At 44.3% G+C, this 14,762-nt stretch overlaps 1 protein-coding gene across 4 annotated transcripts in view; it reads left to right on the top strand.

Annotated features, from left to right (window-relative positions):
• The window catches only part of USP36 (ubiquitin specific peptidase 36), a 523,175-nt gene that overhangs the window by 135,724 nt on the left and 372,689 nt on the right, over positions 1-14,762 (top strand). For 3 of the 4 annotated variants that reach the window (XM_069199674.1, XM_069199676.1, XM_069199673.1), the window contains exon 8: positions 6,573-6,655. In XM_069199674.1, the coding sequence (XP_069055775.1) occupies positions 6,573-6,655 (83 nt within the window). The remainder of the gene's footprint in view (positions 1-6,572; positions 6,656-14,762) is intronic. The other variant, XM_069199675.1, reaches the window with a different exon arrangement.

Here is a 14,762-nt window from a genome sequence, read left to right as displayed (position 1 = left end):
ACATATCTTGTCGTGGGTGAGCTTGGGGCCAGGGTCCTGGCTTTGTGGGTGGACAGGCGCTGACTTGCTTGCCTTATATGCGCCGGCTACCATTTTAAGATCCCCAGAGGAGGGAGAGCAGGCATGGGGTGCTGGTCATGGTTAGAAAAGGGCCCACAAAAGAATAAAACTGCTGTAAAAGAGCTAATATAATGACAAAATAAACCAAAAACACAGCCAGGCAATCTTTCTACCACCACTGTTTTGTTGAAAGTACACCTTGAAAACCTTAGAGGAAGTGGAGAGAAAAGATAAGGGCAAGGGGTCATCCTTCTACAGAACCGTTCATGTAAACCTAACAGAAGCCCTGCCCTTCCCTACAATGTTAACTCTCCAAAAGGACCTGGACACTGTTAAGTTTCCCATTAAAACCATCACCCACCAGGGTTACCCCTTGGTGGCATACTCCATCATCGAGTCGGGCACGCTGCCACCAACTGGTTATGTGGGAGCACTTATTATGTAATCCACTATGATGGTGTATGAACAGGAGTTGGGGGGCCATAAAAAAGCTAAAAAATACCTGCCTCCTAGGAGAATCAAAGTTGTAGTACCTATTCTAAGTGACGGTTTGATTAAAAGTGGGGTGAGTGGAAAGGGGGGTGCTACGCACCTGTCTTTCCAGTATGATGTCTGCATGGTTCAAGCCTACCCTTCGTCTTCATCAGGACTTTGAGTGAATCCTGGTGCCAATCCTTCATAAATGAAAGTGCCGTTACAAAACCTAATGTGTTAATATAGAGAGAATGCCACACCTACTTATAGGCGGGTTTTGGTATACAAAAGAGGAGTTTAGCCTGCCAGTGGCAGTGTTTTTAATGTTTACATGTAAATACTGTGCTTCTAATTTACATATCTCACCCTCAAACGTGAAATTCATTTGTGATAGAAAAGATAAGCGAGGGTGATAGCGCACATTGATGCCTGCGCCGCCAAAGCCACAATACAGAACAACATATAACACATAAATAATGTGGACTTAACATACTTATCAGATTCTAGATAGGTGTATCATGGATCCTCTGCTGGGGAGGTGGGCTTGTAGTCACACACTCTAATGGGGGAAACAGTAAATTTATGGGCTAATGCCTGGACAAGTGCAAGCTCAGTTGCGAGATGAATTTGTCAGGAAGATTAAACTTTGAGCCTTCTTTTATGGGAAACCTATGGACAGGGGTACACAGGGCGAACCAGACTTGAGAAACAAGTCCACTTTTACACCACCCAATACATCTATCCCAGCCGAGATACTTGCTTTTGAGAAAGCAGTTTTGAAAGAGGTAGGGGAGGCTGACCCAGGCACCTGAGGGTTTTCCACAACACTACCAGAGAGGAGAAGGTAGCTGTCGGGGAATTATCAAGTAACCAGCGCATAGTTCTAAAACCTGCAGACAAGGGGGGGGAACTGTAGTTATTCAACCCACCACAGCATACTGTAATGAATGTGTCAGACATCTAGCGGACACATGTTATTATGTGAAAGTCGCAGATGAACCTACTGATTTTTTTGAGGATAAAGATTAGCAGCATGGTGGAGCAGGCCCTTAGCTCCTGACTGGATATCCCAGAAAGAAGGGGATTTCTTATTAACGAATAAACCCAGGCACCCTTATTTTTACACACTTCCCAAAATCCACAAAAATTTGGAAACGCCACCTGGATATCCTATTGTGTCAGGTATAGGGTCCATTCTAGAACCACCTATCTCGGTTTGCAGATTGCTTTCTAAGACCGATTGTTCAGAACATTGATACATATTTGAAGGACACAAAAGATGTACTACGATTGATCAAAAACCTTGCTTTTGACCCTAACACACAGCTTCTGATAGGACTGGACATAGGAAGTCTCTGCACTAGCCTTCCCCATGCCGAAACCTTGAGCCTAATAGAGGATTTCCTGTTCAAGGTGGAGTGGGAATATCGAACACCACAGAATGTGGTTATGGAGTGCTGTGACTGGGCTCTTAAAAATATATATATATTTTTAACTTGAGGGCTCCTTGTACTTCCAGAAACACAGGACCAGCAGGGCAGTACCGTCTCGACGAGTATAGTTGGCCTGTATGTTCATCATTTGGAAGTCCATAGATCTTAGCCCCCACCGATCCCTACAGACAACTCATCAAAATGTGGAAGAGATACTTAGATGATGTAATATCATATGAGAGATGTTAGCCAAAACAACAGGATTTTTTAAATGGCTTAACGGACAAGATGAGTTCCTCAAATTCACCCACATGATCAGTAAAAAGGAGCGGGTTTTCCGGATCTAAACATCATAGCGGATCAGGGGACCTCATGCACTACATCACATGAAAAACCTACTGCAAAAAATTGCCTGCTACTCATGACAGCTTTCACTCACAGCACCTTAAATAGAACCTCCCCTTTGGCCAGTTGCTCAGACTAAAGAGGAATTGTTATGAAGTCTGGGATTACAAGGAACAGGCAGGTTGCTTAGCAGCTAAGTTGGAAGCAAGGAAATACCCACTGAAAATGATCAAACAGGCTATGAAACTGGCACGAAATAACAAAAGGGAAGCCCTACTGGAAACCCCTGCCCCCACAAGGAAAAGGAGGGATAGACTGATATGCTTCATAACATTTAACATTGCCTCAAACCAAGAGAGTAAAATAATTAACAAACATTGGCTCATCCTCAACAGTAGGTCACTGAATAGCCCCAAACCTATGTTCCCCTACAGACGGGGTCAAAGCCTAAGGGGCATGTTAGTACACACAGGACCACGAACGTGCCACCTTACCAAGGTTACAACAACTGACTTTCAACAACAACACCGCCACATGTGACCTGAGGGATTTCACCAACTGTAATACACTGTAGGTGATATATCTGATAACATGCCTGTGCAAACTACACTACATAGGCTTTTGAACCAGCAAAATAAAGCAAGAAAAGGTGAACATCGCAGTACCCTCAGATGCAGACAGGCCACTACGAAAATGTCAGCCCATTCTTTTGGAGAAGGGGCACACAGTACAAGATTACCGGTGAGTCATTCTGGAACATCTGAGGGAAGATTCTAGCTGATTGTTCAACAAGAAACATTAGGTTTATAAATTAGAAACACATGATAAAGGACTGAATGATGACATTCCTTGGGGCCAAGTAAATCCATAAGGAAGAATACAGCCTTCTTGTATCCCCACATATACGACCCTGTTAATCTCTACACACAGGGATCTCTGTGTTTCCATTACTCGTTTTGAAGGCTTATGTGTACATCTGTCTCTCAAATCCTGCCCCAGCATGCCCTATGCACTAATATTCCACACTGTTCATCTCCACACAGGGATCTCTGTGTTTACATTACTCATTATGCAGGCTTGCGTACACGTCATCATCAGCCCTATACAGTAATATGGCATCTAACAGGGCATTCTATTTATCTTTACACAGAGGGATCTCTTTGTTTGCACTGCTCATTAAGAGGCCTACCGGAGTACAATTGTCACCACCAATCCTGTCCCCAGCACACCCTTTGTATTAATTGGGCAATTAATGTCATAATTTGCTAACATCACCCCCCACTTTTTTTTTATTTTTTTAAGAGGCGAGGCGATGCAACAGTCAACTAGTTTACTAGGGGGTCCTACAGGGAAGACACCCTGTTTTCCAAAAGACTCCCCCATTTTAGGGAGGCAATGATCTAGTTCCCCCGGGCTGCTGAGAGGACCCAGACTGGGCCACTCGCAGCACGCATCTTAGCCTTTAAATACACCATGACCAGTGCACAAGCTAACCTTCGGACCCCAGGCAGGAATACTACAGGTTTTGAGGTGGGAGTGGAGCTTTGGAGTAGTGAGTACCAATTATATTTTTACAGCAGCATGTGATGGGAGCACAGCCAGCTCACAGGAATGCAGCAATACACAAATCTGACTGGGGGGGATTCCTCTCCTCTTTTCTGCACCAGGCAGTCCTGGGCTTCCTAAAATGGAACCCAGTGACCTTCATATAATATACCACTGCAGGCATGCTTACTCTGTGTACATTCACAGCACACAATGTCAAGCGCTAGTACCTCCGTACATTGTACCCTTAAGTGTACACATGCATTCAGCACACACACTCTGCACGCACTGTTCAGTAATAAAGATTTTCTATATTTAACCAGGGCGGACTATTTACAAACTCACTGTCAGCACAACTCCCCTTATGTGCTCTGCTCAACCCTTCACCCTTCATGTATTGTACTTGAAGCAAGCATACATACATCCACCACGTATTCTCATTGTGCACACACTGTCCTGTTCATTACTATAGATCACTACATGGTATGCCACCACTGCGCTCATATTGCTAAAATCCTGGTGAAGGTGGTAGCCTTCCACCGCTATGAGGGCAGTACTTTGAGCACCCCTCCCGGTCCAGAAAGACTGCAGTACTTGGGAGAGACCTATGTCATGGTGCGCACACATGGTTTTTGTTCACCTGTGACAAAAAAATCAGCGTTAGGGATCCAGACAACAGTTCAGTTGGGCATTCATGGCACGGGTACACGTCTTAACCATGCAGAGGACTTTTCCGTGCCAACAGTGAACTTCTACTTCTCCCTGTACAGGTTCCCCGTTTCGAGGAAGTGGACTCGGATGTCTTTTGACTTGCCATGATATTCTGTCAGCAATTGCAGCCTGGTCTCTATAGTAGCACCTGTCTTTCCCATCAGTGCTACTACCGGCATCTCACCTCTATGATTCACAAGTTTAATTACTTCTGCAGAGGCACGTTCCTGCTCGTTCTCCACAGAGCCAGCTTTTACTTTGCCTCAGTGAGGGCCTATACTTACAGTCACCTTAACTTGAAATAGGATCTTTCACTGAGGCCTCCGTTGCCTGGGCTTAGTTCAGTCCAGAGGGCACACTCTTTCTGGCCTCTTTGTTGCAGGGATGCGTTCTTGCTTGTTTGCTGGTGTTATGTTAATGGGGTGAAATGTTGTGCTGCTACTGTGGCATTCAGTCTTCTTGCTCTTTCGAGGATTCCTTGTTGCTCCCTGCTGCTTCTGTGCTGTACAGAGGTCTATCTTTTGAGTTTCTCTGGCTCCTTTTGCCACGGGTGGTGGAAGGATGAGTGTGAAGGAGGATTGTGTTTGCCATTTTGTGGCCTTTGCCATTCCTGCATGCCTTTTGTATGTTTTTTTTGGTAACCTTACATCAGCACAAAGTTTTTCATATTATACTTGTTAGTAGAGAAGTGAAGTTCCATTCAGACCGGGACATACCAGATTTCAAACAGCCCATCTCTCAATGGACTAATTTTGCCCATATACCGCTAATTTATTAATGGATTATCAAGATGTTGCCAGGGACACCAAAAGCCCACTTTACAAGAACGAAAACTGATAGGACTGCTTGGGTCAGAATTATCCATTTAGGTGATACCAATGATATTACTTTCACGATACATCACAATTTGGGTTCAGGTGCTAGAGATGATTTTATGAGTCAAGCTGCTCTGAAAAATGTATTGGTGTTCTATTTTCCCTAAAATTCGGAATCTTGCTTTCCAATTCTATTTAAGCTGCAAATTCTTGTATTAAGCTTGCTCTTCTGTTAATGACTATCGATTCAAATCTTACGGTGCAGAGAGAAAATGTACTTGTAATACTATATCTGCATCGTAGCAATCTTTATTGATGACAATCCATCCACTGCCCTGACTTTGAAGTATTAGACGATAAGACATATTTTCATAGGAGATACTTGAAGTGGTATCCCATCTAACGAACTGGGGCTCTCAGCAACTTCCAGTACAGAGCAAGATATAGAGAAGTTGCTTGCTTCTTAATGGAACAGTTGCATATCAGTTGTTTAGGTCTACAAGGTTGCTTACTATGTCACTGCATTTCTCTTTATTCCCTACATTTTTTAAAGGGGCATTAGGGCCACAGGTTTAGCGTACTGCAAGCAGGTGTTTTTTTTTTTTTAATGTGTCATTTAGAGTTTCATTTAAAATTGAGTGGAAAGCAGTTGAACTTTTTGAACATGGCCTAGAGATCAGCTGCAGCTAAAAATACTGCTTCCTTACCATTAATTATATGACAAATGAAGTGTTCCAGGATCACAGGCAGGGCAGTTCTAGTGTTTGATGCTAAGATTCCGACTATACAGAACTAGCTCACAAGTGACTTAACATTCCCCACTATAGGTTATCTTTTAACTTAATAACCAACACGTCTTCCACCTCATTAACATTAAGTAAATTTCTAGACCCTTGCAAAGGGCGCCCTAGAAAAATAAACTGCCGAACTTCCAGTGATTGTTTTTTGTTTTATTTTTTTGGTTAAATCAAATTGTGTTCCACATTTGACCAGGGGCAGAAAAAATCTATTTGTAGATGAAAAAAATTCAAGATGGAGAACTCGGCTTATAAGTACTCTTTCCTTTGATGGTTGTGTAATTGTAACCTCTGTAATATGTGGGGTAAAGAAAAGATAAAATTGCTGTAGTAATTTATTTTTTCATCAGTGACCAACTACTTTAACGTATCTGACTGTTCATCTCTTGCAGCAGGCTGCAAACATTGTGCGAGCCCTTGAGATGTTTGTGAAACCAGATGCACTGAGCGGAGAAAATGCGTACATGTGTGCAAAGTACGTGAGTGAAAAATAATGTGGGTTTTCAAACCAGTATCACAAATGGAGTGGTGGGTGGGTGGTTGAGTCTGCAAATGAAATGATAACCAGTTAAGGCCCTCACTGATGCACCTTTTGCTTAGTCTCAATATCTTAGGCAACTTTTGCCTCATTCTGTAAGGCTATGAAAAAAAAAGTATGTATAAGCTTATATTGACTTCATTTAAAATTAAAACCGGAATTGTTTTTAGACACATTTATTGGTTAGCAGTTGCTATTTTCTGTGCTAGACTCTTTACACATGTAGGATGATGAATGTGCAAGGATAACAGACAGCATCTGTCTTCATCGCAGAATGGCCCACAAACAAAAGGGCTTAAGATTTAATTGTTTAACATCGGGGCAGTCACAATGTCCTTTTCAATTCAAATATGATGCATCAGTTCTTTTATAAAGACATCCGTTGCTCCTGAACTACTGCATTCAGTCAGACTACAAATGTTCTATTGCCTTGAGTTGATGCCATATTTAACCAGTTTCTATTAGCAATCATGCAGATTTTTTTTTTTTAGGTCAAACATAGCTTTTCTGACCTATTGTAATCTATGTGTATGTGTTTAACCTTGCCCAGTTCTTTCATTCGGTCATGGTCTTGCCTTTCAAAAATCCCTTGATGTTATTGGCAAATGCTTTACGTCTGCTCCTTAAGGCGGTTTTGTCACGCCTTGCAGACTGATCCTGTTAAATGGATAACTGCACCATTGCCAATATACTTTAGTGTGGTGAACTTTTTTTTTTTTTCTTTTGTCTCTGCCCTTCGCGTTCAAGGCGCTTTAAAGTTTGATACAGCGTGAACTTCATCAGCGATATTGGAATGCTTTGCATGAGCACCGGTTACGCTACATTGTGTTCGCTGGCATGTGTGGCTGTAGATACACATGCTTTGCATAAGTCCGCCATCTGGTGTTCGGCTGGGACTGTTATAAGTTCATTTTCTTAAAAGAATATTTTCGAGTCACAAGATCGAGTGACTCCTCTCGGTGATAGTGCGCATGGGCATAGAGTCCTTTGTTAGATTGTTTTCTCTCCGCTGGTCAGACGTGTTTCCTCTCACTCCGGTGAATCTCACTTCAGTGTCTTTCGAACTTAAATTCCATCTTTCTATCAAAGTCGGTATTGTTTTCGATCGTGTATTACACGCTTTTTTTTTTTTTTTTTTTACAAATCAAATCAATACAAATGTAATCATTGGGGTGGATTTAACGCCCTTAGGGGCGTCCACGCCCTTCTTGGGCCTACTTCATCAGCTGTAGTCGGAGAATGATAGGCTAATGGAACATACTCTGTTTAGATTCTGCCCTCTGTGTCACTCCAAGTTTCAGTACACAGATCAACACTTGGAGTGTAATTTGTGCATGTCTCCGGAACCCAAAGGCGAGACCTGTGACACTTGTAGTTCCTTTTGACCCAAAAAGACCCCGGGACCGAAGAGCACGTCGATTAGAAATGGCATCGAAAACAGATGACACCCCCAACATCTTCGGAGAAGAGCACTCACAGGAAAAAGTCAGACACCAGACAGCCCTTTCAATTGGAGACTCCGAGTCAGAGCACGATTCAGACATCAGGAGTCAATCCATTCCAGCAGCACAGTACGTGAGTACACCAGCACCATTGCACCAAGTAAAGACATTTAAAAAGACTTCTAAATTGGTTGTCGGTCCTCCGCTGCCCACGGGCATTGGTAGGATATGAAAAATACATTTGGATGCCCCACCTTCCGGTTTGGCACTGAAATTGATAAAAACCAAAATGCCTTTGGCACTGACCAAACAGGCAGCAACATCCCAATCTGTTTTGGGATTGAGTCCAGCATTCCAGTCACCCATTTTGGTGCGGACTATTGCCATCTACTTCCGAGCCGACACTTTTGGCTCGAAAAAAGCATTCAGTACCGAAGAGTTCAGAGCTGAAAACTAAAGTGTGCAAGGATTCTACAATTTCCTCTGAGGGAACTTCTTCTGTAGAGCCTATCTTTGAAGTGATGGATGCTAAACAGCACACAATTCACATTCAGAAAGAAACAGGAAGAATCATGGCTTCTCCTCCTATTCCAATCAAAAGGAGACTTGCATTCCAAGAAACATTGGGCACTGTGCCTCCCTCCCAAAAAAAAGTCTCCAAAGAAAAAGACAAGGCTCCAGAACAGCCTTCGCCACCTCATTCTCATGTGCTTCCCTCTACTCTACCACCACAATCACCTCAGTCCTTTATTCACCCACAGTTTTCTCCACAAGCATCATCGTCATCACCTTGTAGAGATGATTTACGTGATATTCCACAAGATGTGGATCCATGGGATTTATACAATCCGTATCCCATTCTCCTTAATGACTCTGACCTTTATCCAGCAAGACCTTCTCCTTCTGAGGGCTGTGACTGCTTACAAGAAAGTTATTGCAAGAGCAGCAACGCATCATAATGTCTAAATGCATACAGACCCAATCGATGAGGACTTTCTCTTCTACACACTAACCAACACACACAGAGTCTCGGTTGCTACTCATGCCACCAGGCATGCTCAGACATGCTACTGACATATTCAAAGAACCTGTTAGGGCAATAATAATCACACCACGGGTAGACAAGAAATATAAAGCTGCACCCTCAGATCTAACTTTAATGAAAGCAGACCTACCACCAGACTCTGTAGCGGTAAGTGCAGCACGAAAGAGGGCTAACATTCAGTCCACAGGAGATTCTCCTCCTCCAGATAAAGAGAGCAAAAGACTGGATGTAACGGGCAAAAGAGTGGCTGCTCAAGCTCCAAATCATTGGAGAATTGCACATTCTCAAGTACTCCTGTTGAGGTATGACAGGGCTCACTGGGATGAGATAGAGGAGTTATTAAAATATCTTCCGCAGGAATATAAAAATGAGGGCTGGAGATAATTGCAGAAAGGCCATCTCCAATAATTCAATCAGATGTGCCATTGATTCGGCTGACACAGCAGCAAGTGGCATGAACCCTAGTGTTGTCATAACAAGGCATTCATAGTTAAGGTGTTCACGATTTAAACCAGAGATACAACAGGCAGTCTTGAATATGCCTTTCAAAAAGGAGCATTTATTTGGCCCAGAGGTAGAAACCCCTACCGAAAAATGTAAAAAGGACTTGGAAACATCTAAAGCCATATGGTCCTTATTAACTACACCCAACTGGGTTAATTTCTGTAGGCCACAATTTAGGGGTGGTTTCAAAACAGCAGGGGTGGTTTCAAAACCTCAACCACCGAGCCTTCCACCTCCCAACAAAAGCAAGGAACACATTTTTACAACGGAGGTTCCTTTAGAGGATCTTATAGAAGCACAAATAATAGAGGGAGAGGTAAAGCATCCGCCTCTAGAGGATATCCTCTAATACAAAACAGTGACTTTTTACAAATCCCCGCAGCACATACATCTGTGGGAGGAAGGCAGGCACATTTTTATTCCCAATTGTCCAATATCACCACAGACCAGTGGGTTCTATCAATTATCCAACATGATCGTTATCTAGAACTCATTTCCACTGCACCAAATAAACCTAATTTTCACAATCTCTCACACGACCATCTCATTCTCTTAAAATACGAGGTACGGTCCCTCGTTCTCAAAGGGGCTTTAGAACTAGTTCCCTTATCCCAACAGGGGTCAGGAGTATAGTCGTCATACTTCCTCATACCGAAGAAAGACGGTTCTTTAAGACCAATTCTAGATCTCAGGCCTCTCAATCTATACATACTTTCAGAGCATTTCCATATGGTCACTCTGCAAGATGTTATTCCTCTATTACAATAAGAGGATTACATGACAGCATTAGATCTCAAAGATGCTTTTTTCCACATTCCTCTACATCCAACACACTGCAAATATCTTCGATTTGTCATTGAGGGAAAACATTATCAATTCAAAGTACCACCATTTGGGATAACAACATCCCCAAGGGTATTCACAAAATGCTTAGCTGTAGTAGCTGCATTTCTCAGATGGCAACACATCCATGTCTTCCCATATTTGGATGATTGGCGCATAAAAGCCAATACCATCCAAAAATGCCAGCAACATACTCAAGACACAATAAATCTTCTACACAACTTGGGTTTTGCAGTAAAATACCTCCGATCCCTTACTCAACCTTCTCAAATACAGCCTTATCTGGGATCAATTCTCACTACTCCTTCAGCACTGGCATATCCAAGGCCACTAAGAAGTCAGGCTTTTCAAAATCTCCTGGTTTAATTACAGGAGAATCATACTTGCACAGTAAAACTAGTGATGAAACTATTGGGGATCATGGCTTCGTGCATTGCAATCGTTCCCTATGCAAGGCTACACATGCGTCCACTACAGCAGTGTCCATCTTGTCAGTGGTCTCAGTCACAGGGTCATCTTCAAGATCTAGTGTTGTTGGACTTCTAGATTCACTGCTCTCTGCAATGGTGGAATCCCTCCAATCTTTCAAAAGGGTGGCCCTTTCAGACCCATGTGCCTCAGATCATTCTCACAACAGATGCATCACAGATGGGTTGGGGAGCCCACCTCCCCAACCTTACCATACAAGGAAAATGGGATCCCATTCAACAGACTTATCACATCAACTATTTGGAGTTGCTAGCAGTCTCCCTAGCACTCACAGTCTCATTCAATGACTGGCTGAATATCTCCCAGGAAAGCACAATCAGTTTGCGGACCTATTAAGCAGGACGCAGCAACAAGTCCATGAATGGGAAATTCACCCACAGGTACTTCACTAATACTTTCGCCTCAGGGGAACACCAGAAATAGACCTATTCCCCACCGTAGAAAACTGAAAATGCCAAAACTTTGCATCCAGATACCCACACCCTCAGTCCAAGGGCAATGCTCTATGGATGAATTGGTCAGGGATATTTGCTTATGTCTTTCTGCCTCTCCAACTCATTCAGTTTCTGGTACGCAAATTAAAACAAACATCACTCACCATGTGTAAGGAAATGCCTCCTTGGCATGGTTACCCCCTGACTTTTTGCCTTTGCTGATGCTATGTTTTGAATTGAAAGTGTGCTGAGGCCTGCTAACCAGGCCCCAGCACCAGTGTTCTTTCCCTAACCTGTACTTTTGTATCCACAATTGGCACACCCTGGCATCCAGATAAGTCCCTTGTAAATGGTACCCCTGGTACCAAGGGCCCTGATGCCAAGGAAGGTCTCTAAGGGCTGCAGCATGTCTTATGCCACCCTGGAGACCCCTCACTCAGCACAGACACCCTGCTTGCCAGCTTGTGTGTGCTGGTGAGAACAAAACGAGTAAGTCGACATGGCACTCCCCTCAGGGTGCCATGCCAGCCTCTCACTGCCTATGCAGGTGTAGATAAGTCACCCCTCTAGTAGGCCTTACAGCCCTAAGGCAGGGTGCACTATACCATAGGTGAGGGCACCAGTGCATGAGCACTGGGCCCCTACAGTGTCTAAGCAATACCTTAGACATTGTAAGTGCAGGGTAGCCATAAGAGTATATGGTCTGGGAGTCTGTTTTACACGAACTCCACAGCACCATAATGGCTACACTGAAAACTGGGAAGTTTGGTATCAAACTTCTCAGCACAATAAATGCACACTGATGCCAGTGTACATTTTATTGTAAAATACACCCCAGAGGGCACCTTAGAGGTGCCCCCTGAAACCTTAACCAACTATCTGTGTAGGCTGACTGGTTCCAGCAGCCTGCCACAACCGAGACATGTTGCTGGCCCCATGGGGAGAGTGCCTTTGTCACTCTGAGGCCAGTAACAAAGCCTGCACTGGGTGGAGATGCTAACACCTCCCCCAGGCAGGAGCTGTCACACCTGGCGGTGAGCCTCAAAGGCCAGCACCGCAGGACACTCCAGCTAGTGGAGTTGCCCGCCCCCTCCGGCCACGGCCCCCACTTTTGGCGGCAAGGCCAGAGAAAATAATGAGAATAACAAGGAGGAGTCACTGGCCAGTCAGGACAGCCCCTAAGGTGTCCTAAGCTGAAGTGACTCTAACTTTTAGAAATCCTCCATCTTGCAGATGGAGGATTCCCCAATAGGATTAGGGATGTGACCCCCTCCCCTTGGGAGGAGGCACAAAGAGGGTGTACCCACCCTCAGGGCTAGTAGCCATTGGCTACTAACCCCCCAGACCTAAACACGCCCTTAAATTTAGTATTTAAGGGCTTCCCTGAACCTAAAACTTTAGATTCCTGAAACTACAAGAAGAAGAGGACTGCTGAGCTGAAGAACCCCTGCAGAGGAAGAACAGAAGACACCAACTGCTTTGGCCCCAGACTTACCGGCCTGTCTCCTGCCTTCCAAAGAAACCTGCTCCAGCGACGCTTTCCAAGGGACCAGCGACCTCTGAATCCTCTGAGGACTGCCCTGCTTCAAGAAAGACCAGAAACTCCCGAGGGCAGCGGCACTGCTCCAAAAGAACTGCAACTTTGTTTCAAGGAGCAGATTTAAAGACCCCTGCAACTCCCCGCAAGAAGCGTGAGACTTGCAACACTGCACCCGGTGACCCCGACTCGACTGGTGGAGAACCAACACCTCAGGGAGGACCCTCCGGCGACTCAGAGACCGTGAGTAACCAAAGTTGTCCCCCCTGAGCCCCCACAGCGACGCCTGCAGTGGGAATCCCGAGGCTCCCCCTGACCGCGACTGCCTGAACTCCATTTCCCGACGGCTGGAAAAGACCCTGCACCCGCAGCCCCCAGCACCTAAAGGAACGGAACTCCTGTGCAGGAGTGACCCCCAGGAGGCCCTCTCCCTTGCCCAGGTGGTGGCTACCCCGAAGAGCCACCCCCCCTTGCCTGCCTGCAACGCTGAAGAGATCCCTTGATCTCTCATTGAAAACCATTGTGAACCCGACGCGTGTTTGCTGAGGGTGTACTTTTTGTGCTGACTTGTGTCCCCCCGGTGCCCTACAAATCCCCCCTGGTCTGCCCTCCGAAGACGCAGGTACTTACCTGCTGGCAGACTGGAACCGGGGCACCCCCTTCTCTCCATTGAAGCCTATGTGTTTTGGGCACCTCTTTGACCTCTGCACCTGACCGGCCCTGAGCTGCTGGTGTGGTAACTTTGGGGTTGCTCTGAACCCCCAACGGTGGGCTACCTTGGACCAAAAACTGAAACCTGTAAGTGACTTACTTACCTGTGAAACCTAACAATACTTTACCTCCCCCAGGAACTGTGAAAAGTGTCCACTTTTAAAACTGCTTATTGTGTTTTATGTAAAAAGTATATATGCTACTGTAATTATTCAAAGTTCCTAAAGTACTTACCTGCAATACCTTTCAAATGAGATATTACATGTAGAATTTGAACCTGTGGTTCTTAAAATAAACTAAGAAAATATATTTTTCTATAACAAAATCTATTGGCTGGATTTGTCTGAGTGTGTGTTCCTCATTTATTGCCTGTGTGTATGTACAACAAATGCTTAACACTACTCCTTTGATAAGCCTACTGCTCGACTACACTACCACAAAATAGAGCATTAGTATTATCTCTTTTTGCCACTATCTTACCTCTAAGGGGAACCCTTGGACTCTGTGCATACTATTCCTTACTTTGAAATAGTGCATACAGAGCCAACTTCCTACATTGGTGGATCAGCGGTGGGGTACAAGACTTTGCATTTGCTGGACTACTCAGCCAATACCTGATCACACGACAAATTCCAAAAATTGTCATTAGAAATTGATTTTTGCAATTTGAAATTTTTCTAAATTCTTAAAAGTCCTGCTAGGGCCTTGTGTTAGTCCCTGTTTAGCATTTCTTTTAGTGTTTAAAAAGTTTGGTAAAAGTTTGAATTAGATTCTAGAACTAGTTTTAGATTCTTAAAAAGTATTCCAACTTTTAGAAACATAATGTCCAGTACAGATGTGAATGTGGTGGAACTCAACACCACACCTTACCTCCATCTTAAGATGAGGGAGCTAAGGTCACTCTGTAAAATAAAGAAAATAGTAATGGGCCCCAGACCTTCCAAACTACAGCTCCAGGAGCTGTTGGCAGAGTTTGAAAAGGCCAACCCCTCCGAGGATGGCAACACCGAGGATGAGGATAGTGAATTGGAGGATGATT

The sequence above is a fragment of the Pleurodeles waltl genome, chromosome 7 (assembly GCF_031143425.1).
Source record: "Pleurodeles waltl isolate 20211129_DDA chromosome 7, aPleWal1.hap1.20221129, whole genome shotgun sequence".
NCBI classification, from domain to species: Eukaryota; Metazoa; Chordata; class Amphibia; order Caudata; family Salamandridae; genus Pleurodeles; species Pleurodeles waltl.
This window is presented reverse-complemented; position numbering and strand designations above follow the sequence as displayed.